General features: G+C 35.5%; 1 protein-coding gene across 1 annotated transcript in view; it reads right to left on the minus strand.

The window, feature by feature from the left end:
- IL1RAPL1 (interleukin 1 receptor accessory protein like 1) overlaps positions 1 to 21,324 on the minus strand; it is a 691,792-nt gene that overhangs the window by 49,802 nt on the left and 620,666 nt on the right. The window contains exons 6-7 of the mRNA XM_027842324.1: positions 5,576 to 5,708; positions 3,473 to 3,618 (exon numbers count right to left, since the gene is read on the minus strand). Coding sequence (XP_027698125.1) covers positions 3,473 to 3,618; positions 5,576 to 5,708 — 279 coding nt within the window. The remainder of the gene's footprint in view (positions 1 to 3,472; positions 3,619 to 5,575; positions 5,709 to 21,324) is intronic.

The raw sequence follows: 21,324 nt of genomic DNA on the forward strand, positions 1-21,324 counted from the left end.
TATTAATACACAATGCCTACCTCACTCCTTTTTATCTACTCCATTTTTTTTGGATGAAGTATACCCATGTAGAACTATGGTCTAGTCATGTCTTTTATTCTACCAAGTCTCAGAGATATCTATGAGGGCAAATTTGTCTCCTTGCATTAAAGTTACTAATTCTTCTCGTGTTTGTTTGGACATATGTATAGGGACCTTTGAATACATAAGGTTTACTACTGATTCTTTTCTTGAATTATTTTTTCCTATGAATTTCTGAGCATTACATCTCCTATTTTCTTCATTCTTTGTGGATATTTTTATATTATCTGTCTTGGTAGATACACATAAGCAGTCTTATTTCTTCCTCATCCTTTTTAGTTTAAAGCCATTTAGATTAGATTTGCAAGACACCTGGTAATGAACCTTTTTTAGGTATACTCTATCTCTGGTCAGGAATTTGTAATATCATTATTATTGTAATCCATGGTCCATAAATCTGAATCCCATTCTTAGACACCATGTTCTTAGTCAGCTATCCAGTTTCCAAAAAAAAAAAAATGGGCTTATTCATTGCTTTTATTCACTGGTGAAGGGTGAGGAAAATGTACCCTGTGGCCCTATGTTCTTTAGTTTATAAAGAACTTCTTAATTGTGAGCAATATTGTTTAGGTTCCTTCTGGAGGTGTCATTTGTATAGTATTTAGTACAGGGCTGATATCCTACAGTACTGAGTTTATAATATGAATTCAATAGATATACTCTTAAACGCATTAATCAATCATTTCCTGATGGCCTTTAAAAATAAAGATCTGATATAGAGTTTTGTGCAATGGTTTTTAAATTGATTTTATGCTAGCAAGACTTGCTTCTTCTGCTATGATTAAGGACTCAGAAGGCCAGAAGAGGCATTGCAAGATCAGTTATTCCAATAGTCTACCTTAAGGCATAATTACACTTAACCTTTAAGACAGATCACCTTTGTGACTTGAAGCTATCAACCATAGAAATGCCCAGTGCCACTAAAGAAGCATTATGTATAAGTATGCTACTGTGGTAGCCCCTGGTAAAATCACCAATCTGTATGGCTGTGAGACACTTCCTTCAACGTCTACACACCAAGAAAGTATACAAGAAATGCAGCTGCCATACAAACCTTCTTTATGACAATCTGAACCTGCCTGCCTATCTCTGTATCTCTAGTGTAAATTCACATTAGCCAGGCGAATAGAGATTTATTTAAGTTTTGTCTATCTTTTATCTCCTTCTAGAAAAGAATGACTCACTGATTAATAAGTATAGTATTTTAGCTCTGTTACAGAACAAAATTGTTCTGTAAAATTTAGATTCAGTCAATTTGGATTCAGCACTTAAGGATCTAGAAGACTACATGTGAACTCAAGGCCACAGGTTTCCCACTCCTGCTATGTGATCATGAGTGGATCACTTAACCTTTCAATGTTCCTTTTGAATCTTTAAGATCATAAATTTCAGGACAGTTATCCCTCTGTCTTGATATAGGGAGTTACTTGATACAGGAAGTTTCTTCACCAAGATTTCCTGAAACAATGAAATAAAATGAATGGTGTGTGTGTGTCTGTGTGTGTGTGTGTGTATGTGAAAGGGAGGGGTAGGTGAATTTGTTGTGTAGTTAGTGAAAGCACCAATCAATTTGTAAGCCTCTTTCCTACTCCTCCCCAAAATGCCTAGCATTAAACAAAATATTATATAATCTCTATTGCATCTTAAAAGGTTCTCTATGTAAATTCTACCACTTTATAGGTTAGGAAACTGAGGCCAAGAAAGGTTTTATTTATCCAAGGTCACAACTGCAAAAGATTGATCTCAATCCCAATGTGCTTTGCTTCTAGTCTAAGCATCTATTTTACCCTGTATCCTGTTAATGTTTCAAAATATTCTACAGGGGTAGGGAACCTGTGGCCTTGAAGTCATATATGACCCCCTAGGTCCTCAAGTGTGGCCCTTTAGGACCTAGGGGGTCATATGTAACCTCAAGGCTGCAGGTTCCCCACCCCTGAGTCCTTGAAGATAACAGGGATTTGTTCCAAAATTCTTCCAGTAACAGTATTTAAAAGGTATCCATGATTTCTCTAATGTCAATAAAGTCATAAAATGTTTATTTTTATTTTTCTAATTACAAAGAAATTTGAATCAAATAGGAGGTTTGAAACGCATTTGTTGAGTAAGAAAATATTATGGTATACTTTTTTTAATACCAGAAAGCTACCTATCAGGCACTTCATAGAGTCTGAAAACATGCCATTATGGTTTTTTTTAATTTATTAAAACATTTCACTACCAACTAGCAATAATGGCTAGCATCTTACATTTCCTATTATTCTGAATTATTCAATGATTATTTCTTTTCCCAATGATTACTTCTTAAAAAACAATTAAAAACCCTTAGTGGTTCAATGGATAGATCATTGGACCTGAAGTTAGAAAGACCTGAGTTCAAATCCAGCCTAAAACACTTACTAGTTATGTGACACTGGACAAATCAGGTAACTTCTGTTTGTCTCCATTTCCACAGCTATAAAATGGAGATTAACAAAATGAAACAAACAAAAACACCTACCATCCAGGCCTTTTATGAGAACAAAATGAGCTAATATTTGTATAAGGTTTTGCAAATGTTAAACTGATATATAATTTTAGCTACTATTATTATTGATGTAACATATTATAGGCAATGCATGATATAATGTGTACTCTCAAAGAACTTGCTCTAGGAAGTCATAAAATGACTTTGAATTTATAAGAGATTAATTAATCTCAGCAACAACAATTGTGCTTCAAGGGAAAAAAAGAAAATGGGTACCCACTGGGAAATGACTGAACATCCTGTAGTATATGAAAGTCATGGAGTATTATTATTACCATAAGAAATGACAAATGTGAGGAATTCAGAAAAAAAAAACATCAAAAGACTTATATGAACTGATTCAGAAGGAAGTAAATATAACCAGGAGGACAATATGTGGAATTGCTAAAGTAATGTTGTTTATAACAACACTAAAAACAGTTAAATTCTGATGGAATTGTAATAAACAGTCGCAGCCAAGAAGAACTGATGGGGAAACAAACCTCCCTCTTCTCAGTAAAGAGATACAGACTGCAGATCTGGAATGCAATAGACACAATTAGACAGATGTGTTTAGTGGCTTTGCTTAAGTGTTTTTTTTTTCTTTATTACAAGGAAGAGTTTGCAGCTGATGGGGTTGTGATGAGGGGAAGTGATGGTGACCAAAAAAATAATACTAAAATTCATTTTAAAACTAAAATTATTGTAATGTTTTGCTTATATATATATTTTTAAAAAGCTGGCAGTCCTTGTAGCCATGCTAGTATATTACTTTAACTATAGCTTTGCTGAAAAAACAGGAATCACTTTTTTATCTCATTTTTTCCAAGAGAGTCAGAATAAAGTCCTTTCCACATATAATGCCCATAAAAAAGCAGTCATCTTTACCTCGTTTATGAAGGAGAACACTGGCGTGCCTGCGTCCATTTCCATTTTCAACATAACAAGAGTAATTTCCCAAATCTCCTTCCTCTACAGAGTCAACAATTAATGAGATGGAAACTTCTTGCTCCCCAAGATGTTCCTTAAGAATCCTAAATAACACACACATACACAAATGTATACACTATCAGATTATTACATGATTCTGATTTTCTGATATGAATACACTACTCACAATCTATAACATTTGATCTTCAAATTTGGCTATGGTTTGATGTGATCTTAATTAAATTACATCATGCCTCTTTGTTCCTCACTTCTAATGAGAATTCTTGCCTAGGTGGATGCAAATGACAATTGCAGCTAATTATCTTCCTGAGAAGGAGGACTCACATGGTGAAAACACCAGAGAGGTGAAGGACATTTTGAAGAAAAGTTTATAAATTGTTTTCCAGATGAGGTAGATTATGGTGTTGGTCTGAGAAGGTGAAAAATTACGATGTCCTAGGCTGTAAATTTATTTCTCAGCTTTTGTCAAGAAACATATTTCTGTGATATTATGACATTTCAGTTGAAGCCCCCAGTCTGGCATTTTTAATGATAAAATATAATTGCCTATTTTTAAAGAAATGTGAAATTATTAACCTTGAGGCTGAATGTTCGGATAAAATGGTTAATTCTGACATTTGAAATGAATGGTAAAAAGTTCCCTCAACTAACTGCCAATGAATTTAGCATTCTATGCAACAAATAAGGTGGTATTTCTTTAAACTGCTGGTTCCTTCTCTTAGCACTCTCCAGCTGGGTCTCTACCTTTCCTCCTGAATTTCCAACCCACATCCATACACATGCACAAATTTTCCAATTCAGGAGAGAAAATGGAAAACCTCCTTAGAGTCTTTCCTGAACAAGCAAAAAAAAAAAAAAAAGCAAACAAACACAACAACAACAACAAGAAACCAAAACAACCAAACAAAAACCATTGTAAAGAGACTTGTGGCTCCTTTTAAACTTTTGAAGTTTATGGTCTCTGGGTGAAAGACAATAGCAAAGCTTTAAATAAGAATTATTGCTCAACTACATTCCACATTTCATAGTACACTTGTTCTGGGCTTTGGATGATAAAATTAGAGTACACTAGGGTGAGATACACCTGCTTCCTTCTTGCCACTGCCCAGAGAAGAGGAACCTTATTAGAATAAACTCAAAAGATTTCATGAGTCTATCTTTTTCTGAAGAATATATTTTTTTCTGTTACCTTTACCAGTTTTCATGTTGAAGATGACAAACAGAAAATACTAAAATTGCTTCTCTTATCCTAGATAATGTGATCTTCAGATGAAGATAAAGTTCAGAACTTTATACATCGATTTGATTCTGTCGTATAGGCATTCATTGTGGCTAGTATAACCTTGTACATTTAAATTGTGTTTAAGATTCAGTAGCTGTAATGAAGCATAATTTTAGTGAGTAATGCAGACAGACCTTGAAGCCAGAAGAAGGAGATGCAGGGGATTTCAGTTTCTCTCCTCAACCTTGATTATTTTTGTAAGTTTATTCCTCTTTATCATCTCTACTGCATAAATTTTTGTACATCAAAGTGAGAATAAGGAAGACTTTTATACAAGGAATACATTTTGCATCCCAGTATTTTGTACTTTCCTCAAGTGCTTTTCAGTTTACTAGGTAATTAGAATGTATAAGAAATATATGCAGAAAGATAGGAATGTTACAATGTTCTGTCTCTAGTACCTTGATAATGTCTCTTTTTCTTCCTTTTTCTTATTATTAAGAACACTTAGGAAAACCATGCTGACACAATTTCCATATTTTTATTGTACTTTGATCTCTTGAACAATACTGTATTCCTTAGTGAAAACTATTCTTGACATGTTTATTTCCTGTAACTTCTCAGTTGGCATGCCTGTTTTGCATTTCATCAGTCAGTCTCTTAACAACTTTTCCTCTCTGTCATTCAGTGTTAAAGGATTTTTATTGTCAGAGTAGTAATAAAAAGTTCTCTTTATTCAGGGCTGCACTCTCCATTTAAGCAAGTTCATTGAATATAGCAAAAGAAAAATAAAACAGTGACAACAACATATGTTTTACCTAATGTCACTTTCCCAGACCCGATTTTCATCAAGATCTTCAATAAACTTCTCTCCTTTCATCCAGTAAATTAAAGGACTGACATCTCCACTATATCCAAAGAATGCTCGGCAGGTTAGATTAGCCAAATTGCCTGTTACAGAGAAATAATGAAAACATGTTATTTTAAAATATTTAATTTGTTGAACAAGCTAGAAGGAAAGACTTTGATCATATTGAGGGTTGTATAATACAATGCTAATCTATGAGTACTGCTTTTGGGGTTTACACTTTTCACCTAGGTCAAAAACAAAAAGCATATGCTTTTGCAGAGTGGTTTGGTCATTGGAGTGAGAATTATTGACAAAATTTTTCAGGGTAAAGAGAATGCCATTTAGGTCATTATATGTGTGAGAATATTTAAAGGGAGTCACACCTTTGACTAAGAAACATAAGAAATCAGTAATCAAAGGTTGCCTAACTATATTACAAATAACTAATTTACTCTATGAAAAGTCTGATTTTAAACAAGTAAAGTGCAAATATGTGCACACAAAAATATAGATAGGAAGAAAATTACACTAATAAAATGCTTTGCATCATCTTTCTTTAGATGTAAAATTATTGACAGTGAGTGATCAAACATGTCCCATTTATTGAGATTCTGGATGGGAAGCATCAAAATACCACAATGACAATAACTTGACTAGCTGACACATATTAATCACATTCAGTCTGATACAAATATATATATATGTATATATATACATATATATGCATGTATATATATACATATATATAGTGTGTGTGTGTGTGTGTATGTATATATATATATATATATATATATCATGGTTATTGTTGTAGTTGTTGTGGATTCAAGTCCTACCTCTGACATATGCTGGTTCTGTGAACAAGGACAAGTTTCTTGACCTCTTAGTGTCCTAGACAACTCTTTAAGACTATCATTTATAATAATAGGTATAGCTAGCATATATGTAGCTCCTTACCTATGCTGTTTCATCTGATCCTTTCAACAATCCTAAGAGATAGGGGTAGCTAGGTGACACAGTGGATAGAGCACCGGCCCTGGAGTCAGGAGGACCTGAGTTCAAATCTGGCCTCAGACACATAACACTCATTAGATGTGTGACTCTGGGCAAGTCACTTAACCCCAATTGCCTCACAAAACAAAAACAATTCTAAGAGACAGGTGCTGATTCTCATTTTACAGATGAGAAAACTAAGGCAGATAGAAGTTGTGTCATGGGCATACAACTAGTATCTGGAGCAGAATTTGAACTCAGGGTCCTCTAGACTCCAGGGCAGCTAGGTGGCACGGTGAATATCAGATCTGGAGTCAGGAAGACTCATCTTCCTGAGCTCAAATCTGGCCTGAGATACATACTAACTGTGTGACCTTGGGCAAGTCACTTAACCATGTTTGCCTAATTCTCCACATCTGTAAAATGAGTTGGAGAAGGAAATGGCAAACCACTCCAGTATCTGTGCCAAGAAATCCCCTAATGCAGTCATGAAGAGAAGGACATGACTGAAAAGTGACTGAACAACAACCTCGACTCCAAGTCTAACACTCTATTATGTCATCTAGCTGCTGTAAAGAAGTTGTATTAAGGGTACCAACCTGCAATGGTACCTTATCAAGGAACTCTCTCTTCCCAAATGAATAAATAAATAAACAAATAAATAAGTCCCAAGTCCATTCCCTCCACTAGCCTAATTGATGTTTCCAGTTTTCAAACTGAAATAAACTAGTCGATCTCAAGATTCCTCCAAGGTGAAGATTTTGCTCCAAGCACTATCTTCCACTTCACACAAAAACACCACAGAGTAAAAGGTAACAACATAAGTATGCTGCACAAAATACTGAATTTGGATTCATGAAATATTCGACCTAAATCTCCTACATCCCAAATTAACTGCCTCTGCAACCCTGGGCAAATTGTTTGGGATAAAATACTTTTAGTACCTACTTCACTGGATTCTTAGGAGGATCAAATGAAGTGAAATACATAAAACACTTGGCAAAACTTAAAAGCGCATTGACAATGTAAGTAGTAGAAATAGTAACAATAGCAACATCAGGAACCACTGCCACTGTTGTCATTAACATGCAGAAGTTTTTGGAGCATTTCAACAGCATAGTTTTATTCTGAGTAATAGTGAACACTGTGACCATGTCTAGGGTGCAAGATGGAAACTTCTAATTTCTGTCCTGTTCTTCCCCTGGCATTCCTAGGAGAGCAGGGTGTAAATGAAGTGATTCCAACAGTCTGGTTTTCTCAAGAAGCAAGCAGTGAATCACCATTTGCCTTGGGATAACTTAGATAAAAAATAAAGAGGTAGGGAGTGCAGCTAGGTGGTGCAGTGAATAGAGCACTGACCCTGGATTCAGGAGGACCTGAGTTCAAATCTGGCCTCAGACACTTGACTTTTACTGTGTGACCCCGGGCAAGTTACTTAACCCCAGGCCTAGCAAAAAAATAAGTAAATAAACAAATAAAATAAAGAAGAAGGATGCTTTGTTGATTCTCTGCACCTAAATGCAGGCATACCTATAAACTTATTGCTCATCTACTTTTATATCAAGTTGTTAAATAACAATAGAGGTATGTAGAAGGGAATAATTATTTCATTCACTTAACTATCTCCACAGGGAGCATAAGAGGATCAATATTTAGTTCTTAAAGAATTTTCAAGGCACTTATAAAACCAAGGCACTGAACTAGAATTTTAGATGATTTTTAAGTATCTTTTCAGCTCTAGGAGTCTATGTGCCTATGAAACTGTATATCCATATATATCCATAGGTACCATTTGTCAATTGGGAAGTTTATTCAAGTGGCTATCAGTACAGTGGTTTCATCCTTGATTACTCCAAATAGTTAAAAGGGACAACAATCCTTCAAATTATGTCCTATTATGGTTATGCTTTATATTATAGATTTTAATATCCAGGAAATGATAAAACATTTCATTGAACTGCTAAATTTCAACTGTCAAAATTTAACTATCTGGGTTCATACAATGTTTAAATTACTGGCATAAATAAATGGTAAAAAAAATAAAATGACTAGTTGTTTCCATAAGTTAATTTTTTGTGCTACTAACACTTTTCATAATGTAGAGATCTCTATAGGAATTATTAGGTCTCTGCTAGAAATTTTAGACATTATAGATGATAACAAGGAAATTACATAGGCACAAACCAGTTAAGAGAATAAGTTTAATATTGTTTGACTGATGAGTTCCAGACCAAAAAAATCGATCTTTTTAAGATAATGTATTGAATTTAATTTTAATTTTCAAAAATCAGAAGACAACGAATGCCTGAGAGAAATATAACTCATCCACAAAAAAATAAGACTGTATTGCTAGGATACTATGTACATTAACTTCCAACCAGAGTCTATTTCTTCTAAAGGGATGGGACTTTAGTGGATACCTCCAACTATGGCTAATTATATTTACTGTGGAGTTGGAGGAAGTAGAGAGGATTCCTGTTTCTATTCTGGCTCCTACAATAAGGGATATATCCAAGAAACTTCCAAAGCCATGAATCTCTTCTTCTGTCTAGTTCCATCCTAGAGTTCCAAAAGAACCCCAATGACACCCTAATAGTTCACAGACAACTAGATTCAGGCTATGGCAAGACTTCTAAAATACTCAATTTTACCTAATTTCAAAAGACCCCAGATGCACCTCATCTAAACTTCCCTGCTGAGGGGGCCACTATCTTCCCATTCACATAAGATTCATAATATCCAAATCACCTTTGAATCTTTTCTCTTCTCAGTCTCCTATATCCTATCAGTTTCTAAGCCTTGTCAATTCTACTTCTCCCAACTGACTCTTTTTCTGTACTTACACTGCCACCACTTCAACAGAGGTCCTTATCATCTCCTGATTTGACAGTTTCATTAGCCTGCTAATTACTTTCTCTGCCACCATTTCTTCCTTTCTGTAGTTCATCTTCTGTATAGTTTCCAGAAATAATCTTCTTTATTATTATTTATTTATTTATTATTATTACTATTTTTTGCTGAGGCAATCAGGGTTAAGTGACTTGCCCAGGGTCATGCAGCTAGTAAGTGTCAAGTGTCTGAGGCTGGATTTGAACTCAGGTCCTCCTGACTCCAAGGCTGGAACTCTATTCACTGTGCTACCTAGCTACCCCAGAAATAATCTTCTTAAGGCATAGTTCTAACCACACCATTACTCTTTAAAAACTTTTGGTTGCTCTTTATTGCTTCTAGGTTTAGGTACAGATCCCTTAGGTGGGCATTTATGTCCCAGCACAATCTGGATTCAACTTCTTTTCCAATATTGTTTTATATCATTCTCCTTCATAAATTCTATATTCCATCTGAAAAGACCACTTGCTATTACCTGAACTCAGCATTCCATGCCCCACCTCCATTATTTGTGCAGGTCAATCCTCATAATTAGAATGAATTCCCTCTTCATCACCAACCTTTTATGATCCTTATTTTCCATTGAGGCTAAGGTAACCAACTCTTCTATTAAGTCTTCCCTAATTCCTAGTGATCTCTCTGTCTTTTCAAAATTGCTTGCACTGTATTTATATGTGTCCATATTTTATTCTCTTTCTCCTCTTACCCCAACCCCAGCAGAATAGAGAATCATAGGTTTAAAACTGGAAAGGGCCTCAGGGGTCATGTGTTTTAAAAAAAAAAATCTCTATTTTACAGCTGAAGCACACAAGAAGAGGATAACTGATTTGCTGAAATCCAAACCAGTAATTTTTCACGCTGATGTGAATAATAGAGCTGTAATTTGAATCCAGAGTTTTGACTCCAAATGTGAATTCCATTATACTGTAAATGTAAACCCCTTAAGGGCATGGCTTATTTAATTTTTGTCCCTGTACCTCTAGTGACAAAAAGTGCTTTGAATGTAACAAGTTCTTCATAAATTATTTCTATAGAATTTTTAAATTGCATAAATAAAAGATGTCTTGGTACCATGAGGGAAGAGAAGGGAATAAACCTTTAGATAAAACTCAGGTGGTACTAGTTACAATGGGACAAATTCATTATCAGTCAATAACCTCTCTTTGTTCAAGGTCACACAATAATTCATCTGTCTAAATTTTCAGTACTACTTGGGCAATTAATTAAGTGATACTCCAATTCACTATGGCTCAATTATTAGAATTTAGATTTTACTTCTGACATTTAGTTATTCTATAATTCAATATTCTGAAATGGCCTACACATTATAAATTTTGACATCTCTTCTTTTAGAAACATAAAGACCTTATTTTTGATAATTGAATATTCAAGTCATTGATGAACTCTATTTTTATTACACAGAACCTTTTATGTACTATATCAACTATAAAAATATCTTAGAAGAATTTTGCGGTAATTAAAGCTTTAAATAAATGTAAGCTATTATTAAATCCAGGACCAAGATCAAAAGATTTCTCCAACAACTGGGCATTTAAATATAATCAACATAACTATCATGATTTTAAAAAATGACCATCTTTTACCTCATCTTGTGCACTATGGCAGATCTTATAAAGCCATAGTACATTTCCTATTGACAAATGGTTTTCAAGAGGAGTATGCATTAAAGAAAATGTGCTCTACTTTAGAAATAATGACAGAATGGTTGACAAGGGGTGTTAAGCCAGGTGTTCAAGTGGAAATTAATGTTTATCTCTACTGTGGGTAAAGTTTGCCATAAACCAAAAGGAAGATTATTAGTGGATCATAACTAATAGTTCTTGTCATATTTGTCAGCAGGGTCAATGACAGAAGTAAAAGTACCATATATACCTAAATATTCATGGGGACACTTTTGTGGAGGCAAAAAATTTCTGGGGTCCTCCCTATTGATTGGGGCTGGCTAAATTTATTAAGGTATATGAATGTCATGAGAAACTCTTACTCTATAAGCAATGATGAATAAGAGGAATTCAAAGAAATGTGTGAAGACTTGTAGGAATGGAGACAAAGTAAACTGAGCAAGGGAAGAGTATTCAGATTAAATAGTGTAAAATAGTGTAAAGACAGCAAAGTGGTATAGTAGATAGATTCAGGAAGACTCCTCTTCCTGAGTTTAAATCCGGCCTCAGGCACTTATTAGCTGTGTGACTTTGGGCTTAAGAAATTAACCCTTTCACTTAACCCTGTTTGCCCCAGTTTCCTTATCTGTGAAATGAGCTGGAGAAGTAAATGGTAAACCACTCCTAGTATCTTTGCCAAGAAAATCCCAAATGGGGTCATGAAGAGTCAGACAGGACTGAAACAACTGAACAACAACAAAATACTGTAACTGAAAACAACACTAAAAGGCATCATTACTCAGATAAATCGTAATAAGCAATCTTAGTCTTAAAGAAGAGATAATAGCACAAATCTTTCCTCTTGGTAAAGAGGTAGGGGCTGCAGTGTAGAATTTTACATATAATGTCATTTTGTCTTTCAGTTTTGATTGGCTAGGTTTTTTTTTTATTATTATTACAAGGTTGTTAAAGAGGTCTATGTGAAAACCTACAGTTTTTCTTACCAATCCTCTCTTCTTCCCTTCTCTCCTAACCCCTTCCCTGGGCACCCACACAATTCCTTTATACCTTGGAGATTTTCAAGCAAAAAGTAGGCCTCAGACAAGAAGGAGGGTTTAAACTTGATAGATTATCAGTAAGACTCAAGAAGGAACCATTGATATATATATATGGAGAGAGAGAGAAAGAAGTGATAGATGAGAAACCTTACCCTAAGACTTTCTTTAGCTGAGGTAACTACTCTGAGATTGTTGTTGTTCAGTCATTTCAGTCATGTCTGACTCCTCATGACCTCATTTGGGGTTTCTTGGCAAAGATATTATAGTGGTTTGCCATTTCCTTCTCTAGCTTATTTTATAGATGAAGAAACTGAGGCAAATAGGGTTAAGTGACTTGCCCAGGGTTACACAGCTAGTAAATGTCCCAGGCCAGATTTGAGCTCAGGTCCTTCTGATTCCAAAGTCAGTGGTCTATCCACTGCTCCACATAGCTGCCCCAATATTTTAGTTTGTCTTTATAATTACCATTCTTTCGAAAATATTGATGTAATATAGATATGGCACCATTTGCATCATCAAGTGTAATTTTAGTGAACATCCCCAGTGATCTTTTTTATTGTAAGAATCATATCAATATAATTTCCCCTTTTTTTCCCTGTATAAATCCAAGTTTCTAACTTGCTACCAATAGAAACCATCCATCTTTTCTATCATTCTGTCTTACCAATTTGCTTCAACATGATACAATGATAATGTAATCTCACATTCTGATAGAAGGTGATTCAAACAAACTACATGTCTTCCAATTCTCTCCCACTTAAGTACTGAAAAATAACTCAGATATTTCTCTGATATCCCAATTACGGTGCTAATTCTCCACTTAGGTCATGTTATGACTCATTAGCACAAGGCACTCAAGAAAAACTATTAGTAAACAAAATTAGTATCAGGATTCCAAAACAGGTTTAGTTTTTCATCTACGTAAGAGTAAAAAGGTTTATTTAATTTCTCCTTCAACATATTTGTTTTTCTTTAAATGACAACAAAGTTAAATCACTGATTACAAAGCATCATGCATTGAATGCATATGTTCCATGAGTTAAGCCCCAACAATAATGGTGTTCTTGCTGTCTTGAGTTGATTTCTGTAAAAGCTACAGAAAAATTGTGTAAATTGCATTAAATGCTTCTGCAGCTTTTTAGGAAAAGGTATACTATCAGCACAAACCCACCAGATTCTGATAGAAGCACTTTAAAATTGATCATAAAAAATCCTTTGTCATCTAAATTGGTAACAATGCTCATTATAAAAGCAGGCCACAATATGAGAAGGACCTTGGGGGGAAAAAACACATTCACTTCAACCAGTGAATTCCAATTGGCAGCAACACTTGCTCTTCAGTGCAATATTCTTCTAATTAGCTATCTATCATTTGGCTGTATCTAAAAGTGCTGATAAATGAGATTCTTTCTCCACCAGAAGACACTACCTGGCCTATTGATAACCAATGGACAACCAACAGCAACAACAGCAACAACTACAACACCATGCACACAACTGAAAAAAAAGCAAACACAACAAATTACTTCCTTTAATGAAAACCATCAGCAGCTAGAGAACCTGCTAATTGCAATTAGCAAGTAGTGACTTTTGTGCTTGAAGACAATTTTTCATATGGACCATTTAAATTGTTTTTGCATCATTAATTATATGCAGTGGACTATAATACAGTGCTATGTAAAGAGAGCTGTTTTGCTATTAAAAAGCTCTTCATTTTATCCTAAAACAATGTCATTTAGACAGTATGTCTCTATCTTGTCACAGTTATATTGAATGACTCCTATTCCAAAAAGTTCCACATAATACTGAAAGAACAGTAGGCTGAGGTGATAAATATATTTAGAAACCTAAGAAACTTTTAAGATATGTCACAAAATTAGAGTATATTAGAGCTGGAGAGGTTTTTAAGAATATCTATTTAGTTAAACCCTTTCAATTTCAAAAGAGAAAACTGAAGCTCAAAGAGATTAAGAGGCTTGCCTAAAATCACAAACTAATTAATGGTAATTTTGCTTAGTTGACTACATATGACATCTGTAAAACTCCTCTAATTGTTACCCTTCCTCTAGCCTTTCTAAGGTATGATGAATTATTGCTGGGGGTGGCATCAGGAACTAAAGACGAAAGGGACATGAAGTTTTAGCAGTAGAGAAAAGGGGGTCAGAGAATCTTGGGAAGACTTGCATGAGCCAATGCAGAGTTAAGTGAGCAGCACCAGGAGAACAATTTATACAATAAAAACACTGTAAAGATAAACAACTTTGAAATACCTTTGAAATAACTCTGATCAACTCAGTGACCAAAGATTAATGTAAAGAACTGCTGATGAAGTATGCTACTCACCTTATGAGAGAAAGGTGAGTATGGGATAAGTCACTGGACATGGCCATTATAGAAATTTGTTTTGCTTCAATATGTATATTTGTTACAAGGGTTCCCCCCTCGCCCCCACACAGAAGTTGAAGGGAAAAGGGAGGATGTGAGGAACATAAACTAGAATTTTTTGTTGATAAAAAATTAAATCCATGTATGAAAAAGAAAGATAGCGCTGTACTCAAGGGGAAAGAAATATAAAGCCATTGGCAATTCTGCTCCTTACCAAGGAAGAGTGCTGATTAAATTAATACTGTTCCAAAATGGGTTAGTCCTGCTCATAACAGGTTCCCCACAAGCAATCAGAAAAACAAATCTCCATTCTCCCATAGCTGTAGTTTGTAGTAGATCCTGTTTTCTGAGACTCTGACTCTAGAGTTTCTAGGTCTATACCTGAGGACTGGTTCTTGGACAGTATGAGCCGAAAATCCTGTGGAACTGGGTAGTTGAACTCTTTGCCTTCCAAAGATAGGACTCAAATCTCATATTTCCCAGAAATTTAAGTCCAGACCACTTCTCAGAGACTAGGATATCTAGAAGAGGGGCAGCTAGGTGGTGCAGTGGATAGAGCACTGGCCCTGAAGTCAAGAGTACCTGAATTCAAATCCAGCCTCAGACCAAACACTTGACACCTACTAGCTGTGTGACCCTGGGCAAGTCATTGAACACCAATTGCCAAAAAAAAAAAAAAAGCCATCTAGAAGAGTGGCAGGCTTGAAAACACTTGTAATTATGTATGACATCCTCATTATTAATTAGTGTATATCAAGTTTGTGATAAGAAGAAAACCACTGTATTCAGTATTACAAAATGTATATCTTCTTTCATGAGGAAGCAATTCCATTCTGGCAGTTTGGGCAACTAACAGTTATTCAAATAAAAAGGAGAGACAAAATTTTCCACTGCATGGGAACTCAGAGATAAATTCAAATTGACAGAATGACAAATATTCATATACCTGGATGATGTGCTACCACCCCATAGTAAAAGGCAGAAATAAGTAATAGAAGGTTTCAGATTTTCTGGCCTTCATAGAGTGTTGGCACTTACTCAGAATTTCTGGCCCTTTATCTAAGAGGCAGCAATAAGGTAGCAGGGTAATATAGAGAGCTCCTGAATCCCATGTTTTAAGACTCTAAATTACTGGAGAGGTAGTAGCAGAAGTACAAATTCAATTTAATTCACCAAGTATCTATTAAACATTTATTCTTTGCTAGGTGTTAAGATAAAGAGTTAAAAACAATTCCCTGCCCACAAGAAGCTTATTTTCTACTGGAGGGGAATACAACATGTAAATATATAAATATATACATGATAATTTGAAAAGGAGGAAGAAATTATGCAAAAATAAAAACATCACAAATACCATCCTGCAGGAGACAGTACATGATCTGAACCTTAAAGGAATCTAGGGATTATAAGAGATAGAAGTAAAAAGAGAGTGCATCACAGGTATGGAGGACAGCCTGTGCACAGTCATGGAGAATGCATATGGAGGACGAAGTTAAGGGAAACATCAAATAGGCTAATTTGGCTAGAATGGATAGTGTGTGAAGGGGAATAATCTAACAAAAACCTGAGTGGACCGATGCCAGTTGGATAAAGGTTTAAAATGTCTAGATTAAGAATTTGCATTTTATCTTATACTCAGTAGGGATCCCATGAAATTTTTGATGAAGGCATTATCATGATGAGACTTAAGTTTTAGGAAGATTTTGACAACTGTGTTGAGGATGAGTTGAAGAGAGGAGAGACTAGAAGCCATTGCATGTACTCTCAACTATTTGACCCTGAGAAGTGACCATGTTGAGAAAGAAACAGAGAGGGAGAGATGGAGAGAGAGAGAGACAGAGATACAGAGAGAGAGACAGTTAGAGAGAGACAGAGATGAAGAAAAACAGAGACAGAGAGAAGCAGAGAGATTCAGAGGCAGAGTGAGATAGACATAAGGAGATAGAGATGGAGAGAAAGAGACAGAGAGAAGCAGAGAGACACAGAGAGACAGAGAGGAATGGAGGGAGACAGAGACACACAGAGAGAAAAAGAGTGGAAGGAAAGAGACACACACAGAGACAGAGAGAGACAGAAAGAAGGAAAGAGAGAGAGAAAAGAGAGAGAAAGATAGTGTCAGAGAGAGACAGAAAAAGAGAGACAAAGAGAGAATTCTGAATAGTGGCAACTTTGGCTATTGGAAACTCCAAATTCAAGGACCCATCTTTCTAGAGACAGAAAAGACCCGGACAATGCCATTTTCTTAGAGAGATGATTTGAGAATCCAGGTATTTAGAGAAAGAAGTAGAGATTCTTGGATGATGAGGATGATGATGATGATGATGATGTTGTCGTTCCCTTAGAGAGGGCAGTGACATGCAATGCACCAGGGACATACAAAGTATGTATAGAAAACCAGTAAAAGCCTAAGTCACAATATAGGGATACAAAAGACATTTACTTTGTTCTTCTCTAATGCCAGGAGTTACTCAGAGAGTTCAAGTCCAGTTTGGTCAACACAGATTCTAAATTCTAATGCTAATAACTTAGGAGTTTCTGTGGTATAGGTTAGATTCATTCGAACACCAGGCCTGAGATAGTGGGGTTCATATCTCTAGGAATTTCCAGCTTGTTTCCCTTCTGGAGAAATATGTACCATGGGATGATAGCATTAATATGGAAAATTGAATAGGACCTGGATAAAGGCAAGAATCACCAGAAAGGGAAAAAATGTTTTAATTAGTTATGTGCTGTTCTGAGTAATTTATGTGTTTTGTGCATTTTCTTTGTGAATAAAGTAAGGGTGTCCTGTACCCTAGAGTATTTCCATGGTGTCTGGGATCTATGAAGACCCAAGACATGACTAATATTCTGATATTTCCCAGAGAAAATTCTGTATGGAAGCAAGATGACCCAGAGGTCAGATATTTGTAAAACAAACAAACAAACAAACAAACAAACAAACAGCAAAACCTCTTAGAATACTGCCAGGTACCTATGGCATTATATAAATTATTTTTCCCTTCCTTTCCCCTTCCCAAACCTCATTTGAAAGTTCATTCACCATTCTATCTATATCTATATCTATGTCTACATAGAGTATATTTTGTATGTGTGTATGTGTATACTCTATAATATGGATTGAATAAAATAAAGCTGGGTACCCATAGTTCACACAATCTGTATGCAGTTAGTACGTTGACATTGTTACCACTAGGGTATTTGCTTTATACATACATATCTAAATCTGAATCAAGACCGTGGACAGCTAGTGTTAATCTGATGCTGACTGCTCTGAAGAAGAGGATCCCATATTCTCCAGGCATTTGAAAGTTAAATGAAAATTCACTGGGAGATTTGTGAAGCTGGGGGCTTCTGTCCTCTACACTATTTTGTCCTTTACCATCCATGATCATGTTTTAGAAAGGGTTATCTCTAGAATTCTGTTTTGATTTTCTTCTCACCTTTCCCTTTTGTGTAATTCAGGATTTTCCCTATTAGTTCCACGTTTACATGGCAATCCCAGCTGCCTATAATGCTATTCTTTATCAAAATTCTTGAATGAATAATCTGCATCTGTTTCTTCACTTTCTCACCATGTGCTTGCCTACAATTTAGTCATCATACTACTGTGAGAGGTTGCATGAAGCTCACCATTAATGATTTCCTGATTATCAATCAAAAGACATAGAACATAGCATGAGAAGTGGGCAGTACTTTAGAAGCTATTTAATCCAACTCTCTTATTCCTTGGACATTTAAACTAAGCCCCCAAAGTTTAAGTGACTTGCCCAAGGTCATTCAGGTAGAAGAGCTAGATTTTAAACCCAGTTTCCTGGTACATATCACCTAGAGAGCAAATAGGTAATCTGGATTTGAAATTGTGATCTACTGACAAGCAAAATATGGTTCTATTTATTATATCATGTGACCTCTCAAATACAGTGATATGTTTTTGGTCCTAATCCTCTTTGACATGTCTGTAGCATTTAACACAACTCCTCTTTCCTTGAAACTCATTCTGGTTAGTATCTATACATTTTCATAATGGTGTTTTTCTTACTTCTTCAACAAATATTTTACTTTCTGTTTTCCTCAGCAGTTTCCATCCCACAAAAATTTATTGAGTGCTTATCATGTACAAAATTCTGTTTTAGTTGCTAGGGAGATGCACAGTTTAGATAACATATGGTCCCTGCACTCATTGAGTTTCAAATCTAGTAGGAGGGTAAAAGCACATGCACAAATAACTATAATATGAAATAATAGGCAAATGTTCTAAGAGGAGCAAAAAAATGTGCAATGGTTGTGATCTGAATCTGATTGCAAATCAACTCTGCATTTTGGCTGATTCATTCACTAACCATTGAGTGCCAGTTACTCACATATATAGCCATACCATGGGGATATGATAACTGTAATGCAGAATACAGTAAGATAAAGGTACAAGAATGGTACAAAATGATATGTAACATGTAATGAAGGAAAGACAATTTATAGTCCAGAGGGACTGGCTTCTCTCCCTGGCTTCTTTGCCTTTGTACATCCTTTCCTACATGACTGAAATTGATTCCCTACAACTCTATGATGCTCAATTTCAGATGCTTCTTCTTAGAGGATTTTTTTTGTCATTTGCTATTATATTACAAACATTTTCAGAATATCTCCATTTCATGAGAGATTTCTTATAATAGAGTAAAAATTAACAAGACAGTGATCTAATCTGAAAGTATAGTCAACATTCCACATCTGTAGCAACCCCTATCACCTCTATTTTAAAGGTTAGTTTTTTTTAAATGAACATAAATCTAATTCTTTCCCTCCTACTCCACCCCCTTATTGGAAAATGAGAGTAAAGGGGGAAAAATCCCTCATAGCAGATGTTCATAGTCAAGCAAGACAAATTCCCTCATTCCTTCTGAGGAAGTCTTTCTTGATCCCCTAGTTGTTAAAATTCTATACCCTCTCCAATTATCTTGTATTTGCCTATCTGTGTAAATGTTATATCCCCCAGTAGAATGAAAACTCTCTAAAAAAGGAAGGAATATGAGCTAACGGAAAGAGCGTTGTCATAGGAATTAGAGTTGCTGAGCTCCAATATTGCCCTTGATACTCCTGACCTTGGGCAAGTCACTCAAAATGAATGAATCTCAGTATTCTTATTTGTAAAAATTGTGTGTGTGTGTTTGTGTGTTTGTGTCTGTGTGTGTGTTATGGGGAGTTGACTACAATGCCTTTTGAGGTCCCTTTCAACCCTGGATATATGATCCTAAGAATTTTCATTTTCTCTTTATATTTCCTGCATCAAGCACAAGGTTGTGCATATAGTAGACATTAAATCAGGCAGCCAGGTGGGGCAGTGGATAGAGTGCCAGTCCTGTAGTTAAGAAGATTCATCTTCCTGAGTTCAAATCTGGCCTCAGACATTTACTTTCTGTGTGATCTTGGGCAAGTCACTTAATCCTGTTTGACTCAGTTTCCTCATCTGTATAATAAGGTAGAGAAAGAAATGGCAAATGACTCCAGTACCCCTGCCAAGAAAACCCCAAATGGTGTCACAAAGAGTCAGATGTGACTGAAAAACAACTGAACAACAACACAACAAAAGACACTAAATAAATGCTTGTTAAATTGAACTACATTGAATTGAGTATCAAGGAAAGAAGTCCCCTAAATCAATTTCTTCTGTCACTACCCAGGGGATCAAAGATATTCTATAAAGGCTGTTTCTGTTTTTATAGTCTTTCCCCCATACTTTTCCCTTGGCATCCCCTCCCTTACTCAAAATAACTTCAGTCAATCATTGAAAGTTTACAACACCCTTTTAGTAGACTATGAGGGAATTTCAAAGTATAAACTAGATATAGATTATGTCAATTATGGGTATCCAGGCTTACTTTATTCAATTTATCTTAGTATAATTTATATATAGATCATACTTTCATAGTCATCTCTATGATTTCTAGTTCATATTTATTTTCATGCCTACTGTAAAGCCAGAGCTATTTTTTTCTCTGTTCTCTCCATTATTGACAAAGTGAAGTCCTCCCCCATCTCACATTCAAACAATTATAAAAGGCATCAAAAAACCAACTCACTGGTATCCTAGATTCTATCACTAGTAGTCTTTTTTTCCTGAGCCTATAGCCCTAAGCTAACTTCCAAGGAGTTATTTTTCCCTTAAATATTTACCATCCCTTTGGAACCAGTCAATTCTAAACAAGTATGAGTATTTTTACACTCCTACCCTGTTCTTCTGATGAGGATCTAAGGTCCCTAATCTCTCCTGCTGAGTCTCCATCCCTTCTATTCACCATCTTGGCTGTCAACCCAGCACCTAACATTTTCTTGCTATCAATTTCACCTCCTAACTTCTCTTCTTTGTATCAACATCAGTATTTCTGAAACTCAATTACACGTGAATTAGGGGACAGTCCAAAGAAAAGTCAATGTAAACACAATGTTCAGTTAGTCAATAAACATTTATTAAATGCCTAGTATGTGCCAGGTAGTGTTGTAAATTCTGGAGATTCAAAGAAAATCAAAAGACATTCCTTGCTCTCAAGAAGCTCACATTCTAATGGGGTAACAACATGCCATTTGTTCAAGTACATACACAATAAATTGGAAATAATCAACTGAAAGAAAGCACTAGAATCAAGTCTTTTGGAAGAATTCTAAAAGGCAGTTTTTTTTAGAAGGTGAGATATTATCTGGGGCTTGAAGGAGGCCAGGGAAGTCCCAGGAGGAGAGAGAGAGAGAGAGAGAGAGAGAGAGAGAGAGAGAGAGAGAGA

This window comes from Vombatus ursinus, unplaced genomic scaffold (assembly GCF_900497805.2).
Source record: "Vombatus ursinus unplaced genomic scaffold, bare-nosed wombat genome assembly UNPS02004868.1, whole genome shotgun sequence".
Taxonomy (NCBI): domain Eukaryota; kingdom Metazoa; phylum Chordata; class Mammalia; order Diprotodontia; family Vombatidae; genus Vombatus; species Vombatus ursinus.